General features: G+C 34.6%; 1 protein-coding gene and 1 long non-coding RNA gene across 3 annotated transcripts; one reads left to right on the top strand and one right to left on the bottom strand.

The window, feature by feature from the left end:
* The first annotated feature begins 1,212 nt into the window (after positions 1–1,212).
* Positions 1,213–14,688, top strand: LOC143265651 (uncharacterized). The gene is made up of 4 exons (XR_013040314.1): positions 1,213–3,413; positions 9,893–10,221; positions 11,026–11,135; positions 12,662–14,688. It is a non-coding gene; the product is annotated as an uncharacterized LOC143265651 (long non-coding RNA).
* Positions 5,115–22,876, bottom strand: LOC143265650 (uncharacterized). Of its 2 annotated transcripts, none has more exons than XM_076538980.1 (5): positions 22,742–22,876; positions 22,051–22,161; positions 18,134–18,267; positions 6,228–6,465; positions 5,115–6,018 (listed from the first exon to the last, which is right to left on the bottom strand). In XM_076538980.1, the coding sequence occupies exons 1-5, from the start codon at positions 22,853–22,855 to the stop codon at positions 5,962–5,964; spliced, it is 654 nt and encodes a 217-aa protein (XP_076395095.1). In that variant the 5' UTR covers positions 22,856–22,876; the 3' UTR covers positions 5,115–5,961. The 2 variants fall into 2 exon arrangements, 1 of the variants encoding a protein (XP_076395095.1); XR_013040313.1 differs by lacking the exon at positions 5,115–6,018 and adding an exon at positions 12,685–12,751 and having other exon boundaries at positions 6,364–6,465.
* Positions 22,877–23,086: the final 210 nt, after the last annotated feature.

Here is a 23,086-nt window from a genome sequence, read left to right as displayed (position 1 = left end):
ACCACAACGGCGGTCACGAAGACGACGGCCGACGTGGACCGTTCACGAAGACGAGGAGGCGAATCGGTGCGCCCCGCCAAATACTCTCGTCGCACTAAAAATACCGAGCAGCGGTGGTGAGCTCTGCGCTCCGACCAACGGAACACGATTCTCTTTCTCTGTCTCTCTCTTTCTAGAAACGAACACTTCTCGACCGATGAAAAGCAGGAGGCGACAGAGGGATAGAGAAACGCAGGACGATTCGGGAGGGAGAGAGCGGTATCGAATGAAAAGGGAAGATGAAGAAAGAAGGAGAACCGAGTATTACGTAAATTTGTCCCTCGCTTATTCGGAATGATGAAGTTTGACACGCTCTAACCCTTTACAAGTCACTAATTTGTTCTTTAGATACTCGACTGGATGACCTGATCTTATCTTATCGTCGCTTCATCAATTTTGACCTCCATCTTACTTCTTAAGAATATTTAGAGTACAGTTGCTCATTTTTCTGTGATATACTGAGTTATCTTCAAACTTTTATTATACCAATTACTAATCTCATATATTATCTCCGTATCAGTATCTTAGAGCCTAACACAAGTTTTCTGTTTTTTAAGAAAGGTGTTCATATTTTATCTATAAACATCCATTGAAACTTGCAATTAGGTTAATCTAGCTAGTCAGTACACTCATGATGTAATAATAGATCAACTCTTTGTAGTTGGTAGCTTTTCTATAACACTACAATAAATTAACTATAGAAAGTTCATAGAACTTATTCGATTAACATATAAACGCTAAGAATGAACTATTTGATCTATATAACAATATTGTTACTTATATTACATCATATAAAGAGTTGAGTCCACGTGTGTCTTCAAGATTATAAACAAAAATGATCACAGTATATATGAAACAACAAACGACCGAAGAAAACTAACAAATAACTGTACTATATAAATTCAATATTATTGAATTATATCCAAGTATTTTACTGAACTACATCCAAGTGTTCATATCACTGAATTATGTCCAAGTCGAATCATTAAATTATGTCGAATAACATTGCAAAATATTTTTCAATTCATAATTACTCACACATAATACAAATAAAAATATTTTAAAACGCATTATAATGAAATTTGCAATGTGGGTCAGAGCTGATCTTTCAACAATAAAATTTTTCGAATTACATTCATCACGAAAGAAGAAAGTGATCAGAAATAAATTAAGAACCATTCATCTGTCATTAGTCGAGTACCTATAGATACAAGTAACGCATTCTTAGGATTAAGTAACGAAGTATAAATGAACACAATGTTGAGTCAGACACGATATTAAAGAGTAAAGGGTTAAAGATCGGTGTTGGCAGCATCGCAGCTTCCTGCTGCATAGAGAGGGAGAATTCGTGCACAATGGAGCCATTGCACGAGGAAACGATCAGAGGCCTTGTGTTTTCGCGAACATAGCGCCTTGTGTCTCCCAGCACGCACCTTGACACATATAGAAATTACGAAATCGTCCGAGCACGACGTTCGAATGGGAGCAAGCTCTCGTGGTGCGCGATGAAATACCGATCTACACATATCGCATAATTAGAACGGGTCTAATTCGTTCGAGAGCGGCACCACGTGGACGCTGGCGAACTTGTTGCACCATCTGCTGAATGAATCCCGAAGACGAACCTCAACTGCGACATAAAGAATCCTTTAATTGTGGACATTCTGTGTCTGAACACTGGAAGCATCACTTGCAAATATTTAAATTAACTTTAAGTCACTTGTAGTTTTCATATGTTAAACCTTTATTATTCAACAGAATTGTTGACTGATGAGGTCTACTTTCTTGTTTCATCAAGACTCAGTAACGAAGAGAAACTTCTAGGACTTAGAAGAAAACAAGTATAAAGTAAGCTTGAAGAGATGAAACATTCTTTCTAAATTTTGACTACATTGCTCATTCATTGTTTATTCATCACTGTACCAAGAATTGTAACTTCCTGCTGGAATGAGAAAATTGTCAATGAAATTAAACTGAGACTAAACTTGAAGATATATGAAAGTTATTTAGAGTAAATATTGGAATAGAATGCTACCTACAGATTGTGTACCAACATACTGAAGATTTGAGTCATTATGACCAATTAGAATGAGAATATAGTTTATCAAGGATTCAAACTTTGGGTCTACAATTGATGAACCTAAGTTTTAATAGCGAAAAGAACAAAATTCTTCCTTGCTAAGCAATTGCAGAAATTCAAAATACTCCACATCCAATGCAAATCCAATAGCTAACCCATAAAACATTCCTGAAGAGTTGTAGCGATTAACTTGAAGACCATTCACATCAGCTATCACAGATACAACATCAGAATCGATTGGCTAGTTTCTGCGTAGCGTTTCCAAGATTCTTTCCGATTATAAATCCTAGATACTCGAAAAGCTCGGAGTGGAAGGTTGGAATCGTTCTAAAAATAGAGCAGGGGTTTTTGTCTTCAAGGTTGCGGATTCGATGATATCGAGGTCTCCTCCGGGTGTCGTGGATCCTCCGCGAATTCGAGTATCGGTATAAATACGCGTGGCGTAGAAAATAGCGGCGTAGTTCTCTCGCGACGCGTCGCCCACGAGCACCCACGTTTCTGCGCGAAATTTCTATCTGGCAACGTGGATTCGTTTCTTTCGTCGCATCCTCGTACATCACGCAGAGCGGTGATTTAGATTCTGGTTCGATTCCCGTGAAACTCGTGTTCCGGTACGAAAATACTCGAGCAAAGAACTTACGGTACAACGAAACGCCTTGAACGACCTCAAGGCTGCGGATAACACGCGAATCGCGAAGATAGAGATCATGATTGTCGAGCGTGCACCAAACCGCAGAGACAAAGAGACTTTCGTCCAAGAAAAGAACATGTTCGTGCAATCAGTATCGCACTTTGATCGCTTCCGTCACTCTGACGGTTCCAGAAACGCGTACAATCGTTATCTCGAGAATAATAGAAAACGAGTTGCAGTTTCAGAGGGGGTTACAGGAGATAGGGCACGAAGAAGAACGAGAGAGCGCGCGTCTATCGTGTTCCTCCGCTCGAGTCTGCCAAATATAACCGAGAAGCGTGAAACGCGTGCACCATGATTGCCTCGTAAGACGAGCGAGCGAGCGGATCGTTGTGGTTGGGCGGCATGTTTAAATGTTAAGGCGAGTACCTAGCTAACTATCGCTCGCTCACTCGCTGGCTTATTCCGCTCGTTTCGTGTCACCGTTGCTGCTGCGCGTGGCAAAATGCCAGAAGAAACAAGTACACATGCGTAGGTGATTCGCGATGTTACGCCGAGTTCAGTCTTGGGTACATTCTAACGCGGTATGCGTGCTCTTCAACGTCGTCGCTTTTATCACGCTGCTCGAAATGAAGGTTTACTCTGATACGCAATTGACGTAAGGTACATTCACTTTTGTTTGTCCTTTCGTATCGAACATGTTACCTTTACTCAGAGAGAAATACAATATAGTTCCTTATATTCGTCTTAACACTTATGTGGACAATTGGATACCCTGTGTTATTATTTAGATTTACCGCTTTAACTTTATGTGGACAATCATGTGCCTGAGACTTTAACATGAGGTTATACAATCCTTCATCTCCACAAAAGTTATTCAATTCAATATAAGTAACCTAAGCTGTGTCATTTTGAAAAATTCCACCAGTATTAATAATTTATGTAAAATATTTTAAATCACAAAGTCTTCCATTTTCATTGTCCACATATGGATTAACAAGTTCTCTACCATTATTTAAAAAACATATTGCTCTTCACAGTCCTTGTATCTAATTATTATAATTTAACACAACGTTACTCATGCTTTTATAGACATACTACCAAAATACACTACTTAGTATAACAAATATGTGATGTTAGACTCTAACTCTTGTACTATACATGTGTGATATTTGGTAGTGAAAGTGTTAATACTAGAAAATTGCTATGTACACTATCTAATAAACGAGTGTACAATAAAGCCAGAACAGAATCATGTCGTGTGAAGTAGATATAAGATAACGGGCCCCACAGTTGGACGGATACGTAATTGGACAGGTCCATTTATGAGTGCTTTTCTTGCATCTGCTGAGTCAAAAGCGTCTAAATACTGGAACTGTCCAAGTAGTCGTCTCACTGTTGGACCGTTATCTTACATTAATTTTAAAGTACTGTAAGATCTGCTTCTATATCGCTTTTCTCTCGAGGAATGCTAACATGCTCGGTGGATCTCTGTATGATTAATTTTCCGAAGATGAAATAGTAAAGTATCTTCTTCTAACACATCTTTAAAACATTATCAGTCATTCTTCTCCGACATAGGCTATGTAATCTCTCGATTTGTCTAAATGACTCCTCAGATCTCATTCGACAGCAACCGAGTTTTGTTGTGCAGCCATATCAAAGTAAAAGCGTGCCAATTAACCAGCAATGATTAATGACCTCTAGAACATGTGTACGACAACAGAAAGTCTTATCTTCATACTGGAACATGTAATGCAAGCTATCATTCAAAGACCATCCATTATACTATGTCATAAATAAGTAACAGAAAAATACCTTACTATTCCATTTAATTCGCAAAATAACCAAAGATGTAACATATCCAGACGTGTTCAAATCGTATCAAATCGTCTGATCGCACTCAACTAGCTCCTCCAACCGTTCACGTTAAACCTGAAAATCTGGAGCACGTAAAATTAAGAACAAGTGAATCGACTGAAAGTTTTCTAGCTAATAACGACGTACCCAAGACTGGACTCGCGAGGGGATTATCAGAACGCGATTGGTGAACGTGAGATCACCAGAGAGTACAGAAAGCCCGAATGATTACAGCGATGCGTTAACACATACACACAGACACGCACACGCACGGTCTCTACCATTATCGCAGGATGTATCGTTACGGTGTACAAGCATCTCGTTTCGTTCATGCTACCTCGGAAGTGGATGTGCCGTTAGACTCCGGCGTCACGTCGAGCTTCGTATCCAGTTGCCCAGTCATTTCGGGCACGTTACACTGCACCCAGGACTCCCAGCCGTGTCTGGGCCACCAGGAGATGTTCCCGGTGGGCATCAACAGGTTCAGATCCTGTCCAGCGATCATCGACGACGACGACGAAGCTGAGGACGGTCCACCGTCCGCCAGACCGCCGCCGCCACGCGTGCACCAGCTTCCAGGATGATCCAGGTTGACGGTATGCGTTGGGTGCGAGGCAATTTTGGATTCTAGGATAAAACACCTCCGTCGCTCTCACGGGAGCATCTTGCCAACCGCTACGAGTATTTCTAAATCCAGGTTGTGATCGATTCTGGGTCAGCCCGCTCGGATGATCTAGCGCCTCGGGTTACCTCACCGCGCGTAAACACCGTCGGGTCTTCCTTCCAAAGCTAATCTCTTCAGCATCCAACCTCGATCTCCTTCAGGATACGGTACACTTTGTCATCCACTCTGGACATACGTGTCTTCGGTTCAGGACTGGAACATCGTGGCTCGAACAGAACTCGCACGCGGATTTCGCGATCGAACCGCAACTTCCCGGTGATCGATCGGCGAGGAAACTCGTGTGTTGGCCTCCGGCGAACCGGCTTCCCTGCCGGCGCGTTTTCCGACGACGATGCGGACGGTGTTGCGCTGGCCATCTGGCGCGGACTCGCACTAAAACCGCGGCGGAACCGTGTGTCGAGTCCTCCTCGAAAATAGTCACCGGTCGAAAATAGCCGACGCTGGCTAAGAAAGAAGAATCATCGGCATTCGGCTCCGGGTACGCGCTAGTCGCGTCGCGGCCTTCTCCAGAGACTGATCTCTCTCGCGCGTTTCTGGCGCGTACCGATTCTCCTCCTCTTCTCACGATTCGACTCTTCTTTTTCTTATTTTTCTTGTCTCTTCATTCCTTCCTCCTATCGATCTGCCTTCTCTTCGCCGCGTATTTATATCTCCAAGATAACGATGCTAACAGCGAGAGGACATCGCGCGTCCCTCGCGAACCCAGGGATGATTCACGCGGTTCTATATTGGAAGAGCGATCGCGAAAATTCACGGAAGGCCAGGACGACGAACTCGTGAGAGTTTCGAGCAATTTTTAAGAGTATCGTGGTACCTGTCAGAGGGTTTCAGGGGATCAGAGGGTCCGGCTGGTGTACAGGGATCAACAAAACGATCCTACATTCACGATCTTAAACGAGGCTAGGACAGTTTCATGGCACCTTTAGACTCACCTGACTTCTGGAGGACGGCGAACGATGCCGATGCCGATCCTGGCTGGTCGACGATGAACCATGATGGCGATAGATCCTTGCACGCCTGGACGAGGTCGGATGCGCTAAACGATCACGATCGCGATCACGATGTCCGTGTTGTCGGCCACTGCTCGGCGATCGACGATGGCTCCGCTTGTATCGCCGCTCCTGGCTCGTTCCACGGTCGTGCTGACGTGACCTCAGCACGCGTTCTCCGCTGAAAACGTCAATGTTTATTGAGATTTATCGACGAGCTGATGAAATAACTGTACTTGGTATGCTGGCGGTAAAGTGATTGAAGAGTTATCGGGATCGGTTATCGACGTTGTAATTCAGAAAATACCGAACACAGGAACTTCTTACACATTTGGGGAACACATTATTTATTTTTGCATTTATAAAAAATGTAATTTTAAGTTATCTGATATATTTCAAAATTTGCAAATGAAGGCAGTTATGAGATTAGAAATAAGTTTGAAGTTTAGAAATTTGAAAATTAAAAAATTTGGGAGAATCTAAGATTTAGAAATTGGTGAACAGTAAATGTTGAAAATTTGAACAGAAATTTGAAAATTAAGAAATAAAAGTTGGAAACTGAGAAATTCAAAAATTCTAAAAAATTTGAAAACTGAGAAATAAATTTGACAAAGTTGGAAATTAAAAAATAAAATAATCTGAAAGTTGAAACTAAAAATCTAGAAAAATAAATAACGTCAGGAAATCTGAAACAGTTTTAAATACCGTTGCGTTTCTTGTCCACATTAGAACAAAAATTAGAAACTCCGCTGATGTTTGGTAGAATCTCACTTTCACTCGGCTTACGGTGATGACCGCGCAGTAAAAACGAGAGAAAGGAAAATTACGCTATTTTCTAACCGATAGCAGCACGAAGATCATTATTTTATCAGAACAGAATATCGCAATAATTTTCTGAACGTTTCTTTCGATACGGTAACTCGTCTTCCGAGATCATTGAAGTTGAAACGAGGTTCAAGCTCACTTGGCTCATTATCCGCGATGATCTTGAAATTTAAATCTTCTGGAACGAAAACCACAAACCTCTATCGTGTACGACTTGCCGAGCGTATTAGAACGAATTAAACAAGCTAAAATAGCATTCGAGTAAATTATTTATAAGATACGCCTCGATCATTAACGATAAATGTTAACTGTAACTGGCGATTATAATTTACACAGCAATTAAATTGATTTACACGGTAATTTCATCTGAATTGTTCGTTCAATTACTTTAAGTAGTATGAGTCTAAAAATATGTTGTAAATGATTTCAAATTACAAGGTTGAGAGAAAACTATTTCCTTGGTGATTGTAAAATATATTATCTTTTATTTTTGAAAAATTTCAGTTTCTAAATTTTTAGGTTTGAAACTTCAGGGATTTTTAAATTTAGAACTTGAGAATTTTTAATTTGGACTTTTAGGAATTTTCAAATTTCCAAATTCTTAAGTTCTATATTTTCAAATTTCCAAATTCCTAAATTTCTGTATTTTCAATTTTTACCCTTGAAATTTCTATACCTCTAAATTTTCAAAAACCCAAATACTGTGAATTCAAAATAAAAACCTTTCAAAACAAATTTTGCAATATCACAGAAATGCCAGGTTTTTTAAATAAATTCTAAAATTTATCTGCACTAAAATAACTTTTTTTTATCACAATGTCCTCAACTCTGACATTGGATGTACATGAAATTATTAATGGTTAAAAATTCTTTGCAACCCTCTGTATTAAATGTACAAAAATGTAAAGTAAAATGCAGGACAAGATTTATAGCTCGAAACGCTTAAACATAGAATATATTTGGATTGAAAATGGAACTGACTGAGAATCAGGCTTTACCCTGCACGTTGCAGCACGAAATGTACCACGCATTTCAAAGCAACAGTGTGAGTTGACCTACTTAAGCTCTGTCTGCCTTCAAATAGACCATTTCACTTAAGAGTATTCTTGCTGACGTCTTCTGCAACGTCTTGATCGAGTTGACTGCGTCAGAAATCCGAATTTCAAGGTTGCATATCTGTAACCTTTGTTCTTTCTTTGCTGGTTGTCTGTTATCGCTTCCCGATGACGGTTATCGTATTCGGTTTTCATGAAATCGTGTCATGCAAAAATTCATTATCTGTGCTTAAAGAATTTTTAGGGAGAGGTTATACACCCCAGTGCAAAGATTTATCAAGTCTGAAAGTTAGTCATTTAAAAAAGTTTCACACATTTAGATTTCAAATTTTCATGTTATTATATGTTTTTAATTTCTGGATTTGTAAATTATTAGATTCCTAAATTTCAGAATTTTTGTATGATATTTGCAAATTACAAATTACTCCTTTAAATTTTTTAATTATCAAATTACCAAATTCCAGAATTTCTAAATTCTTCATTTTCTACATTATAAAATTCCTAGGGTTCACAATTTTTATTTTCCAAATTACCAAGTTTCTTGCATTTCTGAATTTTTAATTTTTCAAATGACTAAGTTTCTGAATTTCTTAAATCTGAACTTTCCAAACTTCCAAAAACCCAAATCAGTATTCTTAAATTTCTAAAATCACAAATTCCCAAATTTAAAATGATTATTTTCCCTAAAAAACTAATTACAAAAAAGTCTACCATGTCCGCTAATACACCTATCTCCAGTAATTAACAAATCATGATGTAATCAAAAGAAAAATTCCACTGGGTGAATGCCATTTTTCACTCAATTACAATAGAAGGATAAAAAGTAGAGATAGAAAGAAATCTGAGACAAAAAAGGCTCGAAAATTTGCCATGCTACCGATGAATCATACAAAGGAAGTCATCAAAAGATTTTTAATTGGACAACGTGCTAATGCCACGGACTTTCAATGAGGAACTATATAGTACACAAAAACGTGTGCCAACATACGTCCTTCGCTTTTTTCTCCCCTTATAGATCTGATCATCATTTGGAGTACCATTATTTGATAATAAACTGTCTTATGTGTCTAGAAAATATTCTTCAATGCTTCTTAATTTATTTAAATGATTTATGAAATAACTTTGAGGACAGCTGAATACAAATAAACAGTAATATTATTGATATTATTAAAAGTCTGCTCCTTGTAGTTTGTAACTTTGAACATTAGTTTCTATATTTTGTAAATTACAATTTTCAAAAGTTACAAGTTTCTACATTTCACAATTTGAAATTACCAAACATCAAGCTTCGAGAATTTATAATTATAAACATTTGAAAATGCAAAAATGAAAGGATGAAACTGACAAGTGTTAAATTTGAAAATCTCTCAATATGAAAATGTTCAAATTTCTAAACTAGAAATTTCCAAAAATATTTGGAACTTGATAAACAATTAACAGAAATCAAATTCCATCACAGCTTTATCACATTTAGTTCGACACAACCAAGGTTAACCATAACATTTGACAGAACAGTACAAAACATCATTATCCCAAAATTGATCCTATCCGAAACGGTCAGATATCCAATTTCCTAGAGAGGGTCACATTTGTCCAGATCGTATCGCAAGCCCTCTAAATCCAACGCACAGCTAATGCAGAATAAACGCATATTCACTGAAATACGAACCACAAACAAATCTTGGCGTGCTTCGATGAAACCGTTCAACATTTATTGCGTTCCTGTAGCGGAAGAAAATAAAGGCTGACACGAGTTGAAGGACGATCAATTGTGGACACTGTGATCGCGCGTTTAAAAGAGAAAAGAGCGGACTGTCTATGGAGACGTATAAAACAAGACTGTTCGGAAGTTGTGCTCGATGTAAATCACTGTGTGACGCGAGCGTGTGGAAGAAAATGTGCTCGACTCATCGCGTTGGAAGTTTCGCCACGGTAACATGGATTGGTCGAAATGTCCGGGAGCGCATCCTCAGCAGCTTCCCTTCAGATGCGTTTGGATCCTGTCCAAAAATCCTTCGAAACGCCTACGGGAATGTGGAATTGATAGCGCACCGAGTGTATCCTTTTCGAAGGATCGTGGCGTTAAAGAGGTCATAGGATTATGCGCAAAGGCCACCCTCTTTAGCCGCAACGTTTCCTCCCACCTTTGACCGTGGTTACTGCTGCCAAAAAAAGAAGGACCATCCGCAGGAAACAAACAACCTCCTTCCGATATTCTTTTCTGGCAACTTTTGATCACACGCAGTTGTTTTGCAGGGTCGAGAACTGCTATTTAACTTTGAATTACACTTTAAAGTAGCTTTTCAGCCCTTCCATAAAACCGAAGTTTAAGAATTTCTGAAACATGATTAATCATATTACCGTTATATTCAGGATCTTCCAATAAAATTTATTCATACTTTGAATAATAAAACAGTCATAAAGAAATATCAGAATGTAGTCATTTGATATTAATAATGCATATTTCATGTTAGCGGTAGTCGTTTTGCACAATTGTAATTTTAAAATAGCCAACATGTTATGAACTTAACCTCTGTTCAATTCTTTCATCTATATAACAATGATGTATGCATGTATTTTATTGAAATACTATTTCTATTCCTAATTTGCTTCTAATAGAAGAACTATAAAAAGCATGTATAAATACATTATGTTTGAAGTTCAAGCAAGATCAAATAAACTAACCTAACTTTTGAGGTACAATACATAATCTATCCTAACCTTTGAAGTTCAAATAAAAATAACCTAACCTTTGAAGTTCAAGTAAAAATAACCTAACTTTTGAAGTTCAAATAAAAATAACCTAACTTGTGAAGTACAAATAAAAACAACCTAACCTTACATGAGACGAAAATAAGCAGATCTGAATGAATGGATTATGTACCAGAATTGTGACAAACATATGGATAATTTTGTCTGGTTGCAGTCTTCATGTTCTCTTGCTTGATTTACTTCCACCACATGGTTTCAGGTAAACAATAATATTTATCTCTTATAGCTATATTTATTTCTGTTGCTGCTCTTTGTTCACATATCTTTCACATGTCCATCCTGTTGAAGCCAAAAAGCAGAAATTGTAAGGGATGTTTATAATGTATCAACTCTAAGTAATAAGTATTTTTCAACAAATTATAAAGAAAGAAAAATGAAAGGAACTATTACCCAGAAGCACATGTATTAATTTAAATGTGTATACTGTTTTATTTCTATTACTGTATAATAGACACACTTTAATAGCTATGATATACTGTAAAATATTTAACACTTTAGTTTTGACCTTAGAATTGCTACTTCTTCCTCTACTTTTCTTGTCTGCTATCACCATGTTGTGAAATATATAGTGTCAATTAAAAAAATTAATGAAGAAATTATCTTTGTTGGCCTTTTTGACCTGGGTAATTACTCAACGTTTTCAATTGAGTATCTATATTTATGTTTCTTTATTTTTATATAAATAACTTATTATCACTAATTCACACCAATTATATATTCAAATCTGTCAATTTTATACTAGGAAAATATTAAACCAATACTAATGGATACTGAGTGTCAAACAAATATTTTCTAATGCAGAAAAAGTAACAAATAACTTGTTTCTATGAAATTCCAAGGATTTTCAGTTCAATAGAACACTGTAACAAGAGAATTACAGGCTTCGAAGTGCAAATTATTAACAATTAACCATTTTCTTACCACAAATTATACATCAAATGACCAAGATAATCTTCATAGTTAATTGCTATAGAATCAACTTCTATAATACAAACTACTAAGCGGAAGTTAGTAATAACAGTGTCACTCATTTTGAAGCGACTCATTTGAGCTCATTTTACATTACACATCAGATATCAACAGGATATAAAAATGATAAGCTAAGAGAAGCATTAAAATACAGTCATGATTAAACTGAGGATGTTTACACAAATGTTTGATTTTAAAATATTTTCATTTGTTAAGCAACTCATATTCTGTGCGGTTTGTTTTATGTTTTTACAGTTAGGTATCAGACAGTTCATGTATTCATTAAGCACTCTAGTAAGTCATAAATATAACTCTCAAATTCAGAAATTTAGAAATTTGATAATTAGGAAATTTAAAAATATGAAATTCTGTATTTCCAAAATTTTTTAATTTCAAATAAACAAATTCCTAAATTCTTAATCCGAGTAATGGATACCGGTGCTTTAAAATTGAAATACACTATATTTCTAAGTCATGGTAATTAAAAAGTTAAGTAATTTTACCACACACAACCCTTATTGAATTTCAGAATTAGTTCAAAGTTTCGCAAGAGAATAATTACCAAGCGTGTATTTAATTTTTAGTCAAAACTCTTCATATAGTAACGTATTATTTTTTCAGAGTATGTTTGTACTTTTGTACAAAAGTACACTTTCAGTACATTTCTTAATTGTTTCATTTCTCACATGTGGCATCTGAAACGCCTATCGATATCTATGAATTTCTTAAGAGTTATTTTGTTATTCTCTGTTGTAGAGGACGTTTCAAGCATACCGTACCTTGGAATCCAGGAAGCGAGGGCGACGTAGAGGACCGGCATCCTTTAACTTCCGTCCGTCTTGTCACCTGAATTATAATTGAACAGTTTCGTGATCGCTGGCGATGTTATCAGTGCATCGTTTCCCACTTCGACGTATCAAAGAATGATATTGTAAATTTCTTTGATCAATTATACCTGACACTCGTTTAGGTTAGAAACGAACCAACTCGAGGAATCTCTGTTTATATACAAACTTTCGAAATTCTCCATTCGTGTACAAAAAACGACTCATTCTGCGTATTATAGGCGTCTGTTTACCACGAGATAGAAGGTTCTCTCTTTCGGCTATATTTAAAATTTCTTAGGCCCCCTTTTCAACGACACATCACCGGAGAAGATGCTTGGTTTATTTAGAGCAACTCGCGCTTTTAAAAATAATCATTTTGGTGGGTGGATAATGATAAATTGACAAATAATTTTGAAATTTTTGTGTTACTTAATTTTTTAAATTTATTGATTTAGAGGTTAAGTTTGAAATATTCTATAATTGAAAGTTTGAACATTTTTTAAATAAATTTTGACTTGACTATTTTTATATCTTCAAGTTAACAAATTTGTAAATTTAAAAATTTAATATTTTCAAATGCTTGAAGTAAACAATTTAAAATCTCAAAATTACTAGATCACTGTTTCACACTGATCTAATTCCTTCAACAGAAATTAATAATGCTAATCGATTTAAGCAAACTGAACATTTAAGCTAAGAGAATACTCTGACCAGGAAGAGGAAACGAATTCGAACGAAGTTCGAAGGTCGAACACAACAAAAGAAGTTTTCTGTATAGAATACAACTTCGTTTTAGGTTAGACAGGACTCTAAAGAGGAACAGTCCTTGATCTCTTCGAAAAACCTGCCTGAATATATGGCAAACAACTTATCAAGATTGTCATCTTTTCACAAAGACTTTTTTTCTTCGATCACGTTTGCTGCATAAAAGGCTCCTGATTACAGATAAGCATTTCGTTTTATGAATGAAAATAAACTGCTTAAAATTCATATAAACTGATACCCTTTACAGGCTAAAAGTTTTATTATACTGTAAATTAAAATTTTATTCAAATTTGGTATGCATTTTGCTCTTATTTTTAATTAATAAATTTAAAAATAAATATTGCAAATACTAAAACTCAGGGACTGTAATTTATTCACAGTTCATTCATTTATCAAGTTGAACCATTAGGGTAATTAGTATTTTTTAACGTTACAAGTATTATTTTTTCTGTTATTTTAAAATTACTAAACAATTTTGTTTTAATTACCAATTGTTTTCAATTTACTTGTCCAAAAAAAATAAATATTGTGTGGTGATCACACAATAAGTTAGATAATTAATAAATGATAAAAATTTTAAATATTACTGTGCCAGTTTAAACTGTGTCAAATAGGGTGATACGTATTTTTAGTAACAAATTCTACAAAGTTTGTCGACCCTGAGCAAAGCCCTTCAGATGGATGAACAAATAAAGCTACTCGAGAGAAAATAAACAAGTACGAGGACCTAAATACCTAGATTCTAAGCTCGATCAGTTTTCTCCGTGCTATATTTGTTAACCCTTTCGCTGCATTGAGCAACGAGAAACGACGTAGGAAAAAGTAATTTGTGTAAAATGAAGAAATGCTCGTTAGTAGCGGGAGACTGCTTTTATTGCAACAATATAAATGTATGAAGCAATTATAATGTTAAATAGCGAGGATTTTTATTACTGCACGGAACAATATACCATAGTCAGATGCTGTTTTGTATGTAACAATGTTTTATTATCGTACGATCGCACGAACGCTTGCAGCTGCGATTAATTATGCCGGTAACGAAGTTAATTAATTCGATCGCGGTGTAATTAAAAAGCTTTATAGATTTTTTGCAAACGATTCCGCGAAATTTTATGGTTCGTGAATTTCTAGATTTTTAAACCTTTCATCTTTAACATACAATTATAATTTTTAATATTTAATACTTTTAATATGTGATAATTTTAATATCTACAATTTGTAATTTGTAATATTTTCAATATGTAAAATTTGTGATATGTAATATTTTCAATATGTAAAATTTGTAACGTATAATATTTTCAATATGTAAAATTTGTAATATGTAATATTTTCAATATATAAAATTTGTAATATATAAGATTTTTAATATTAAATTTAACTAAAAATATATCTAATTGCACTTAAATTTTTTATTACATTATAATATTTAAAATAAAATTTATCCCTAGATCTTCATATCCCTATAACCTTCATACACCTATATCTCTAGATTCTAAATATTTCTAAAATTTCTAGACTTCTCTATGTTCCTACCATAAATGAAACAAAGAATCAAAATTAAAAATAAAAAAATTCAATAAAAATATTGATAGTGATTTCATGCTACCATCATCACAGTGATTACAGTCATTATTGCAGTTGTAAATAACAGCATAAATAATCGAATGAAAATAATATACTGCACTAAATTATTAAATTCCGCCCAGCTCTATAAATGACCGTATAATTCATATCTGGTCTTAATGGCAATAAAAAAATTGCGCGCTCAAATTGCTGCAATTTTATAAACGCAACAAGAAATGTTGAAATTGAGACTCTGAAATACACAACATGCAATTAGGATCAGTCATCGACCTGCAGAAGAGCAGGAAGTAAATCCAAAGAGAAATTATCAGTGTTCATTAACGCAACCTTAAAGGCAACAGAGGGAAAAGCTTGAAGATTTAATTAATCGTTGAAATAAATCAGCTCGTTACGTGTTTCACAGTCTCATTAACTCGCGAAATGCACGATTAATCGATTCTACTTAATTCGGGGTAATTGTGCGTTAACACGTTTTTTACAAACAATCAACATATTTACATATGCATCAGTTTATGATTTACCGTAAATACAGTATATTTAAATAGCAAGTTATTCAAAGAATATCAAATTTTAAGATAATATATCAATTACGTATAATTAAAACGGAACGAATCGTAAACATCCTTGTTGCGCACTTAAAAGTCATTTTAAGCATTTATTTCTCTTGGAAAAATAAGATAGTTACTATTTTAATTGTTTGAAGTCGAATAGTATTTATCAGTGTTGTTTAAGCACTTCTTTTTAAACAAATAACAAATCATTATGTGCATTTTATTGTCGGACAAAGAAAATACATTTGTACGTCACGCGTCACGTGACCACTATGGCGAGCTCAAGGGCACATAAATTTGTAGGTAAATTAAGAAAAATTGTTGAACTAGTTCATACTAGTATATTAGACTTTAAAGACTAGTTAAGTTATAATTTTTGAAAGAGTAATAAACTGCTGAGGTTTGACAGACTTTGCAACTACTAATTACCTGAGCTAGCTATAAATGAAAACATTAATGAAAGACTAGTTTCTAAAATCTTTACTACTGATTGCTTGCCAAGATTTCCAGCTGTGGAATGCTTTGAAAGAGTAATGACAATTGGCGTCTGAGGACATTTTAATTAAACGATCTCAACTCTTCTGCAAAACGATATCATCCTCGCGCCTTCGTGTGTCATGGCACGTTTGCAGAAGAGTTCTTCCGCGTTGTTGACGAGTCAGACTAACTAAATCAACACCAATGTCGAGATTCGATCACGAACTCATTCCTTTCCTCGAGTCGACTTTTTCCTGCATAAGATAATTAACAATCCGTATATTTAAACGAATCTATATATGCTATCTTAATAGATAACTGATTCATCGTTTTCTTCCTGTAGAAATTTCCATTTGAATTTTTATTACTCTTGATTTTAAGATTTTAAGCAAAGTTTCAAAACTATTTGTTTATACAAAATATAATTTAAATTATTTGTATAATATTTGTTATGTGGAATGGAAATTCAATAACAGAAAAATAAATTATATAATTAAATTTACCTAAAACCTTATTTGGGGATTTTTTAATTCTGGAATTAAAAAATTTTGAGTTTCAATATTTTAGAATTTTGTAGTTTTGGAATTTCTGAACTTTAAATTCAATCCTAAATTTAGAATGGTCAGAGTCTCAATTTTGACTCAAACTGAGTCAAGAATTTTGGAGCTCTAAAGTACTAATTTAAAAATTTCAAAACAATGAAATATTAATATTTTGAAATTTTACTACTTTAGAACTATGAAATTTCTCAAAATAGTAATATAGATTTTTAGGCCATTAACACACCCCAACTTTGAAATTTTTAAACTATTATTATATAAATAAAAAATGATTATATAACAAGATAATTATTAATAGATATCATCTATTTAACACATCTGTCTTACATCTAACATAAAGCTTTATTACTTTAAATTACTCAGGAGCATTACCTATGTATGTAAAGCAGTTTATTTCATTCATAATTCAAAACCAATTACTATTGTAAATATCAGGTATTCTATCAGACTAACTAAACTTCGTTTGAAGCTTTTTAAGATAAACATATATTTAACAAGCATTCAAAATATATTGCAGAAAACGCGATCACGAACAAAGGAATCATTTACTCCTAACTCGTTAGGTCGAAGAAGAAACCGATAACGAGCCCTAAACATTTCTTCCCCCATGAAACGTTATCAGCAATACTGATACGCAAACTGCGTTCTACTCGTAGAACCAAATAAAGATTCTACGAAAACTAACTACGTTTTCATTTGATATTCAACAGGGATTAAACAATAAACTTCACACTTCAACGTGCGAGTGTATTAGAAGAAATTTCGTCGACAGGTTCACTCTTATTATACCTCTTTGCAACTCTTTCCAAACGAGATTCCAGATAAAAATCACATCAGCACTCACGTATGCTCTGCAAATTGCTCGACAACAGCCAACGTACGTTCAGACGATCCTATTCGGATTTCGGTAAGAACGTGGATGCTCTCGAACGCACCGACCACGACTGACAGCCATAAAGATCTCATGGAGAATATCTATTCGCTTGTTCGTGTATATACTAGGAGCGCTTGGAGTGGGAGACCGTACGCGGCATTGGTCTCGTGCGTAGCTCCACTTATTCCCCTCCTCTTGATTTTTCATCAATCTTTTTTTACACAAGTCTTATAAAAACCGTGCAACAATTATGCCTGGTTTCAGTGAAAGACATTGGTTCAGCAAAAGAAATCTACTGTTTTTTGTTGTTTACTGTAGTAAGCACTATTTGCTCTCTGATCTTATGCTTTGAGACATAGTGTCGATGAATATTTTATCACCTGTACAATGTATGAACTTATTGATTGACTTGTATATATGTTTTAGCAGATCTACTGCAAGCTTTCTCTTACAGAGCATTACATGAGTGTTCTTACAAAGAACATTGGGTATTAAATGTTTTGTACAGACATAAAATTGCCTTGTATTCTCAGTCAGAACCGTACTGACAGAAATGTTTAAGGACAGATGTTTTTGTTAATAACACTCACCTATACGTTCCCTTGCTTTGCGGACTTTCATAATCAATGCGTCGCCTTTTGTGTTCATACTGTAGAGAGCCTGCAGAATGTGAACGTGCTCTTGAGTGGCTACGAGTGCGGTGACGCCTCTTGCTTCGTGGCATCTAAAACACATAACATAATATTAAATAGTAATAATATGTATATACATTTTGAGATCACATATTACACAGAAGCTACGTAGCTGAAGACACATGGATTTTGAAGTAGATATAAATTCTGAAGCAAAGCTTGAAGAATATAGTATTATTCTTTTAAATTTATGATAGTCTGTACATATCAACAAATTTGTACAAAAAGTGATAAACAATAGAATACAAATTTGTGATAAATAATTATTCACTTATATAGCTAATATATTAACAAGTACACAAATAATGCTGCTCACATTTTTGTTAAAGCTGATTACTTTATAAATGAATACAAATATTTAATTTGTACCATACCATGTTGCCATACCATTAATTCAAGGTAAAGAATAGGAATAAAATGTAAGGTGAAAAAAAATCAGTTATAACTGGAGGAGGTAAAAGTCAGTGGTATCAATAAACCAATTTTTATTATGGAAAACAAAATACTTTAGTAAAATGACAAATAGATTTATGACACATACCATTTTTTTTTTTTTTTTTCAAAGAATAAATATGTACAGATTGTATTGGTTAGGTCATCCTATGAGTTTGTATAGAAATGCATATATACAGTTTACTTGTTAGTACATGGGCAATGGTTGATAAAAGGCCAATGCACTTTAGCTAAGATATTTGAGAACAGTTTTGAGAACAGAAATGGTAAATGCACTGATCCCAGACAATGAAAAACCATGAAAAGAGTGCATAGTGATTTTTAGCATCTTATATTACATGAATTTCAGAAACAAAATTCAGTAATAATTGTTACAAATAATATATGTGCTATGTTGTTATTGTCAAAAATGTTTTAAATGCTATGATTAAGGCAACTTTTGTTTAGAAGAATAGGATCATTTTGGATCAACCTTCTCAGACAATTGAAGATAAAATGCATGGTCTTAAACATTAATAGAAAATTTATTAGATAAGAAGTATCAGAAATTTTAGATAATAGATGGACAATTACAAACAAAGGGAGTAACCTAACAAAAAAAAAAAAAAAAAAAAAAAAATGGCATGATATTATAAAACGATCTAAGATAAACTTAGCTGATATGATTATGACTTTTACCTTCTGAGTGATAGACAACCTATAATTATTATAATACAGTTTTATAATTAGGATCTCTGTAAAGAACAAATCAGATTAGTAGTACTATTGAAAGAAAGAATGGAAGATCATGAACATATGAAATGTACACAAGATAACGATACGTAATCGTACAAAAGATATTAGGACCAGAGCCTTTTTCTACTGAAACCACACTACATGTACTTACATTAGGATGGCGAAAGAGGCTCACTTGGTCCCAAATGAAATTGAAGATGGATGATACCCAGGAACGTGAAGATGATGCTTGTGGTATGACACTGTTTTTCGACAACGACGTGGACATCAGCTCAAAAAACTCTGTAAAATGTGGGCAGTTGCATCGTAAAAGAATACTAAGCACTGTAAGGAAAACAGCCCACTTCGAAAGGATAAATAAAGTACCTCGAATTTGTCAGGAGTGTAATTGTGACCCTATAAAAGCCTATAAACACATTTATTACGTGAAATCAGGAAATAAATATCCCGCCAAAACCCTTTTAATCAATCTTTCCACAAGAAATATCGAAGAATAGACGATTAGAGTGGTGAGGTGACATGAATGATGGCAGACTGATCAAAAGTAGGATAATGAAATGAAAATGTAACGAGTACGCGTGGGCACGCTTGTACCAAAATTAATGCTAATGAAGTGCTAGCTTTCCGAAACGGAACGTTGAGTTTGGATGCTCACATTCTTGAAGGAGCAGACAGTATATTGGAACAATGTACAGCGAGCGTGTACTCGGTAATTGTGAAAGAACGAATACGATGAAATTTACAAGTAACGAAACAAACTGTAAGGCATACGCCATAAGGGAACTTCCATGAAACGACGGCCATCTTGGAGATAGAGAAGCATCAAGTACCAGTGAACGCTACACATGCACAATTTCTAGTGGACATCACTTAATAATTCTAATTTAACTTATGGCAATAGTATGACTGGAAATAGCACTTACATTGGAGAGATCAATCAGGCTCGGTTGGTCCCAAAAAGTACTCGAAAACACAAAATATTCACAGAGCGCAACGATGTGCTACGTACAACACTATTGTGTGACAACGACGTGGAAATCGGATCGATGCGATTGGCGAATAGAGCTCGGCTATATTCGTGCGGAATCGTGAAGTCGACTGTTTACGAGGGAAACCGAACGGTTACGAAGTTAACCGACTAACCTTTATATACGTATTTCCGGTAGATACAAAAACGATACAATATTCATAATTTTTGCCGGTTACTACAATACAAGAAGAATTTTAAAAATTTAATTACAATTGTTTATGATATAATATAAATGTAACCACATTCCCAGTAACTGTAATTTGTGTGGAAGGTTACTTTAAATAATGTATGTGCGTTATACATGTTAATTACTGTTACTTTAAGGTTAAGAAATGATATGTTAATATTACGACAAGAAAATACTATTAAAAAAATCATGAATCAATCGATTTGTAACATTTATCAATTATTCAGTATAAATACGTGAAACAGATAAAGATTTTAATATTCACATATAATAAACCGAACAGCATACATTTTAATACATGCATACATTTAAAAAATTGACCGTCTTTATTAATATGATACAATAGTGAGCCGTTACATTAATTATGTAATCAGTATTGAAGAAATATTAAAGTATTTCTGTTCTACTGAACGATGTGTACTGTTCACACAATACACATACGATAACCTCGTTTCTAAATGGCACAAAAGAAATTTACACTACACAACAAATAAACGGTAATAGAGTTACAAATTACTGAATCTTGCACTCTTGAAATCATCATAGAATCAAATTTTTGTCTACACCAATGTAATACCTAAACCCTCTTACTTATCAAAATATCAACCGCGTTATTTACGATTCGTTAAAGAAACTTTACATACCTGTCCCCAAATCAGATTACTAATTACTCGCACGACACCATATTTTATTAAAGTGAATAAATTCCAGAACATACTTAAGTTTTAACCGAAAATAAGAAAAATCATGATGTTCATGAGGTTTTGAGATAAACACATAAATACCGAGTGACTAGTTGATGACCTCTGAACATTATCGTAGGTGGCACCACACCCCACGTATTTTGCAAAGAGTACATCATTATCGGTAAAAGAAACAAGAACTCATTTATCTCTATGAAAATAGGTATGTATCTAGGGCCCATAAAAGATAACCCAAAGAAATATTTACTATTATTTTATTAAAAAAATTCTGTGATAAATAAATTTACATACATCAAAGTTAGGAAATAAACATTTTCAATTTCTTAAAATAATTTAATATTTCTTGTCTTTTAATATTATTTTGTAATCTTCAACAAGAATATTGTAAATTAAATACCACGTCAAATATAATTATTCAAATATAGTGGTTTTAAATATTCGCTCTTGTTTCTATTATATAAGGAGTGTCCTATTTTTTATTAGTATGACTAAGGTTCGAAAGATTTTAAACACAGCCCTGTTACGTCCTTTACTTTCGTGTTATCCTATTATATTATTTTTAGTTCAGAACATACTCCGATAGGTGACGTTTATCCATTTCAAATTTACGCGCGCAATATGGCGACGAAACACTGCATTCGTACAGTAATTAATAACAGTTGATTTATTAGAATATTTTTATTTCAGATTATAGATAAACACTTACCTCTATTATCGAATTAAACGAGACGGGTTTAGACTGCTTCTGTATGTACTTCTTCATTATCACAGATGGAATTAAGTCTTCGACAATTGCCCATAGTTCCTTGTACGTTTGCTGTAATCATTTTCACCACTATCTTAAAATTGACATAAGTAGGTTCACATTTTTATTACGTACTAAAAATTTATAAAAAATTTTTAATTATTTATAGGCCACGGAAACTGATTTCTAGGAAAATGATAGATGTGCAAAAATTCATATATCGTCCACAGCTAACATGACATTGAAGATGTTAATACAAACGGTCATTCACAAAATTACATCTCTAACAATTTTGATATTATGTTAGTCATTTTTATATGTAAAATTGAACTGTTAAAATTTCTAACTAAAAATTATGTTTAAAAGGACCTGAAGACATTCTTCTATCCATGAGAATTAAAAAGTGTATCATTACACCACGGCACAACATAGCGCTCGAAGAACTGCGCCCTTCGAAACAAGGCACCTGCAATATCGATAAGGGTGAGTCGATAATTCGACATGACCGTGATCACAACCAAGGCCACGTGACTGGACCTGCGCCAATCGTGTCACGGAGGGAAAATCATGATAAGTGAATTAATGGTATTAATGGGGTTCTAAATGTCAAATAATCCTGAATGAAAGCTCCTGTGATTTCTACTTGACCTACCTTCAGTCCACGATGAAATCCCCGATTGTTTTGACCCTTAATCGCACTAAGCAAAACGGATGAGCTTCTAACGGTAACACGATAAAATAGACACTGTACTAAACCTGCACCCATCTTATCCGGGTGACTGCGGCTTACCAGAAGGACTAGGTGCAGGTAACGTTTTACTGTGTGGCGCTTGCGCTGTGTGTCAACTAACTAACCCTCAAATACGAAGTCACTTCATAATTGTTATCGGACAACAAAGAGCACATTATGAACCGAACGTGTAGTACAGCACGTTACCTGAGTAGTGCACAAAGGGACAAGCAGCAGAAGGAGCCCAAAGTGACTCACGGATTAATT

The sequence above is a fragment of the Megachile rotundata genome, chromosome 13 (genome assembly GCF_050947335.1).
Source record: "Megachile rotundata isolate GNS110a chromosome 13, iyMegRotu1, whole genome shotgun sequence".
Lineage (NCBI taxonomy): Eukaryota > Metazoa > Arthropoda > Insecta > Hymenoptera > Megachilidae > Megachile > Megachile rotundata.
Note: the sequence above shows the minus strand (reverse complement) of the source record. Positions and strands in the feature narration are given on the sequence as shown.